Here is a 3302-nt window from a genome sequence, read left to right as displayed (position 1 = left end):
ACAGTACTGGTCATAGTCATGGTGCAGTAAAGTTCACTCACGTGTTGTAGCTGCTCACTTTGCCGTTGAAGAAGCAACGGAAATATTGACAATGCACTCAGTCACGTCGGATAATTAGCACGAGCAACTCGTCCAATCATGTCATCATTCGGAGCGATTACTCCGTGGTTATGTTTACGGTATATGCTTCCTCTTGTAGTAGTTGGCGGCGTAAAGAGTGTTGGCAATCCTGGGTTTCATCATCAGTCCTGCGCGGCTGTGTTCTGGAGCAACCGAGCCTTCTTCTTGATAGAACCTCTACGATGCTGTCCACTTTCGTTTCGTCTTCGGCAGTAGCGCATCGATCCGCATGGCCTCCGCCTTCCACCGCACCACTTCTTGACGCAAATGCCGGTTGATCTTGTGAGTCAGCCCTGGGTCGTCTTGGCACAAGCGTTGCAACCGGTCATCATCGAGGTCTGGAAAGAGGTTGACCACCATGCTGGCAAAGACGTCCTGCAGGACTTCGTGACGACGAATACGGTCAGCGCCCACTTCGCCAAAGCACAGCCAGAACTGGTCCTTGCCATCGCGTAATGCCCACCCGACTTCCCTAGACAACTGTCGTGCTGCGTATTCGAGTAGGTTCGGTACATCGTATTTGTCAGCGAACAGGATGATCATGCAGTGAGCGTGGACGGGTTGATGTGATTGTTTCATGTCCGCGTCGGCCTCCGTCCCTGAGTGTAAGCGCTTACCAACAATGTCTCGTAGGCGGACGTTAGGTGCTGAGCAGCAAGAGCCATAACCACGTCCTCGGACAGTCTCGTAGCTGGACTCGTACAGGTATTGAATGAACCGTGCCAAGGTCCAGACGTCGTCGTCGTGCATCGCTATCTGCTTAGTTGTGGCTTCCTGGCTTGATCAGATCCGCTATGTGCTGACTCAGGACAGATACTGACCGTGAATCCATCTTGAAGCGCGGCCCGGAAGAACCCCGACTCGGCGGTGAGCAGGTCGCTGTGTACCTGCCACTGATGCTGATCCAGATTGATGGTGACATCAGGCAATGTGACTTTGTCGCGGATGAGGTTGAAAGCCTGACCAGCTCGATACTTCTCCATCACTCTTAGATACACAGTAACAGGGTCTGGCTGCGAAAGTTTGGGCAGGAAGAGCCTTTGTGGACTTGTCAGTGCCGGGAAGCACGAGTGAAAATTGAGACGATTGAAGTGACAAGGTGAGTAAATATTGTACCATGGTCGATCTCGACGTTGTAATCTTAAGTCCGATTCAAATCCGACTTGTGGACCACTCCGAGTTCTGAAGGATGACGAAGAACCACCACAAGATTATGTGTATGCTCTGCCTCTTACCTTCTGAGGAACTCCACAATACCAGGAGGCCTATTCATACTCATTGTGAGGACCCTATCTTTCTACGCAATCGATGTCTCAGAAGAGAACATAGATTCAGATTGTATGGCTCTGGGAATATGACTCCTAAGCTAGACACAACATCGTGTTAGTTATGATGCGTCAATATCTCGTCCCAGTCATTCCCGGCTAGGTTCGAGTCTCCTATGTTCATCAGATCTTGATCGATTTGAGCAGCCCATTGCGATGGACGCTCGCGCAACTTCGTCGTTGATCATTCCCGCGGTCGGGCTCGTTTGCCCTTGCTCTATCTCGATGGATTCTGCTCAGGCTGCCTGAGAATATGGGTGATGATCGTAGTCAGGTGTTTAAGTTGTGGTATCATCCCTTATTCCACTGCGGCTTGAGTCTGGTGTCTCTGGGAGTATCAGGTCCTCATCGTGCCACTGAAGCAGTTTCAAAGGCGAGACTATCGATATGAAGAGCTTCCAACCGAAATTGAGCTGTAACATTCCTGGTGTAGTCACCAGATCTCCGGAGAAAGTCACACATCTAATCGCTTTCGAGTGATTGACTAGAGTCAGTTCTCCAGTATCGCACTTCGTTGATGTGCTAACGTAAGGTGAGCGCAAGAACAATCTCGGCCCAGTAATCTGATCAGCTGTTCTCGCAGGTGAGAAGGCGTCGTCTGGAGCTACTGGTTGCGTCTAGATGATGTCATTTTATTTATGCATGCTTTACGCTCACGCACTCTTGTCTGTACCAGAAACCTCTCGCTCTTCTGCTTCTTACATGCCACGGCGACCACGCGCCACTGCTGCTATGTGGTTGCTACATAAGTTCGCTCTCGTAAATGCCTCGCCGCTGAAGCTCTGATGCAGCTCTGGTACGATTATCTACCTCTGTCACTGCCACTGTTTCGCATGGCTGCTGAGATCGAGTAGACTGCTTTCACATGTATCTGACCAGGAACGACCTGAACCACCCTAATCAGTGCGGTAACAGGCACCTTGATCTCCTCGAGCTCCTCTGTTTGTGGCAAGCCCAGTGCAGCGGCGCTCCGAGGTCCGGTCGTGACCTCCGTCATTTCGTTTCTCTATCTCGACACAACAGTAGCACTTTCACATCAAATCGAATCGAGCCAAATCGAGCCAAATCAGGTTGAATTGAGTTATCGATAGCTTGGAGACCACAGGAAAGAGGATGAACTATCCCAGACGGGCAGGAATGACCTTGTTATAGTCTTCGAGAAGCCGCGTAGGGTTGGCACCAGCTGCTCTCCATTCTGGTAGTTGTCGCAACAATCAGGATGGATGCGACAAATGGTGTATTGATGAATGGACGCAGCTCGCGGTAGGTCACCACACGAGGCTTCGACTGCTTGAGCACGATGTCAAGCGTGCTGAATCTTGAAGTACTCTCACTGTCAGCTCCGACCTGCCCAGCAGATACAACAGAGGGACGCGTGATACAAGGAGAGCGCATATCGACCTTTCGCCTCGACGTGGTTAGATCCTTGCACACGAAACAATCTACTACCACCTAAGACAGTGGGAGTCAATGTTATACTGAGAGTACTCTTCATGTGGGGTGGGGTATATCACACGAGTGGTCTGGAAAGAAAGGACGCTTAGAGGCAACTCGAAGGCTTATTGTACTGGTCTCTATGCCCACTGCCATTCCCTCTACTACACTGATTGTCGCTGATCCTCTTCCACAAGTAGTCAAGTACGGTGAATAAGCTGTTCTGACCTGCCGACGTGCACTCCAGTTTGTCAATTACGGCTACCATGCCCGTCATGGTCAGAGCCACCGGCACTGCACGTATGGCAGCATCGGTGGAGGGCATGACTCGCCACTGTCAGATGTTGGCAGAAGAAGCAGAAGTCAGACAACGTTGGAAAGCGTATCAGGCCCAAAGACAACGGCGACGGACTCGACAGAGCA

At 51.0% G+C, this 3302-nt stretch overlaps 1 protein-coding gene across 1 annotated transcript; it reads right to left on the bottom strand.

The window, feature by feature from the left end:
• Positions 1-297: 297 nt before the first annotated feature.
• PMZ80_011312 (uncharacterized protein) lies at positions 298-1399 on the bottom strand (the record flags this gene model as incomplete). Its single annotated transcript, XM_064879691.1, has 3 exons — positions 298-894; positions 942-1158; positions 1356-1399. The coding sequence occupies 3 exons, from the start codon at positions 1397-1399 to the stop codon at positions 298-300; spliced, it is 858 nt and encodes a 285-aa protein (XP_064724542.1).
• Positions 1400-3302: the final 1903 nt, after the last annotated feature.

This window comes from Knufia obscura, assembly GCF_036327395.1.
Source record: "Knufia obscura strain CCFEE 5817 isolate CBS 148926 chromosome Unknown scaffold_47, whole genome shotgun sequence".
NCBI classification, from domain to species: Eukaryota; Fungi; Ascomycota; class Eurotiomycetes; order Chaetothyriales; family Trichomeriaceae; genus Knufia; species Knufia obscura.
Note: the sequence above shows the minus strand (reverse complement) of the source record. Positions and strands in the feature narration are given on the sequence as shown.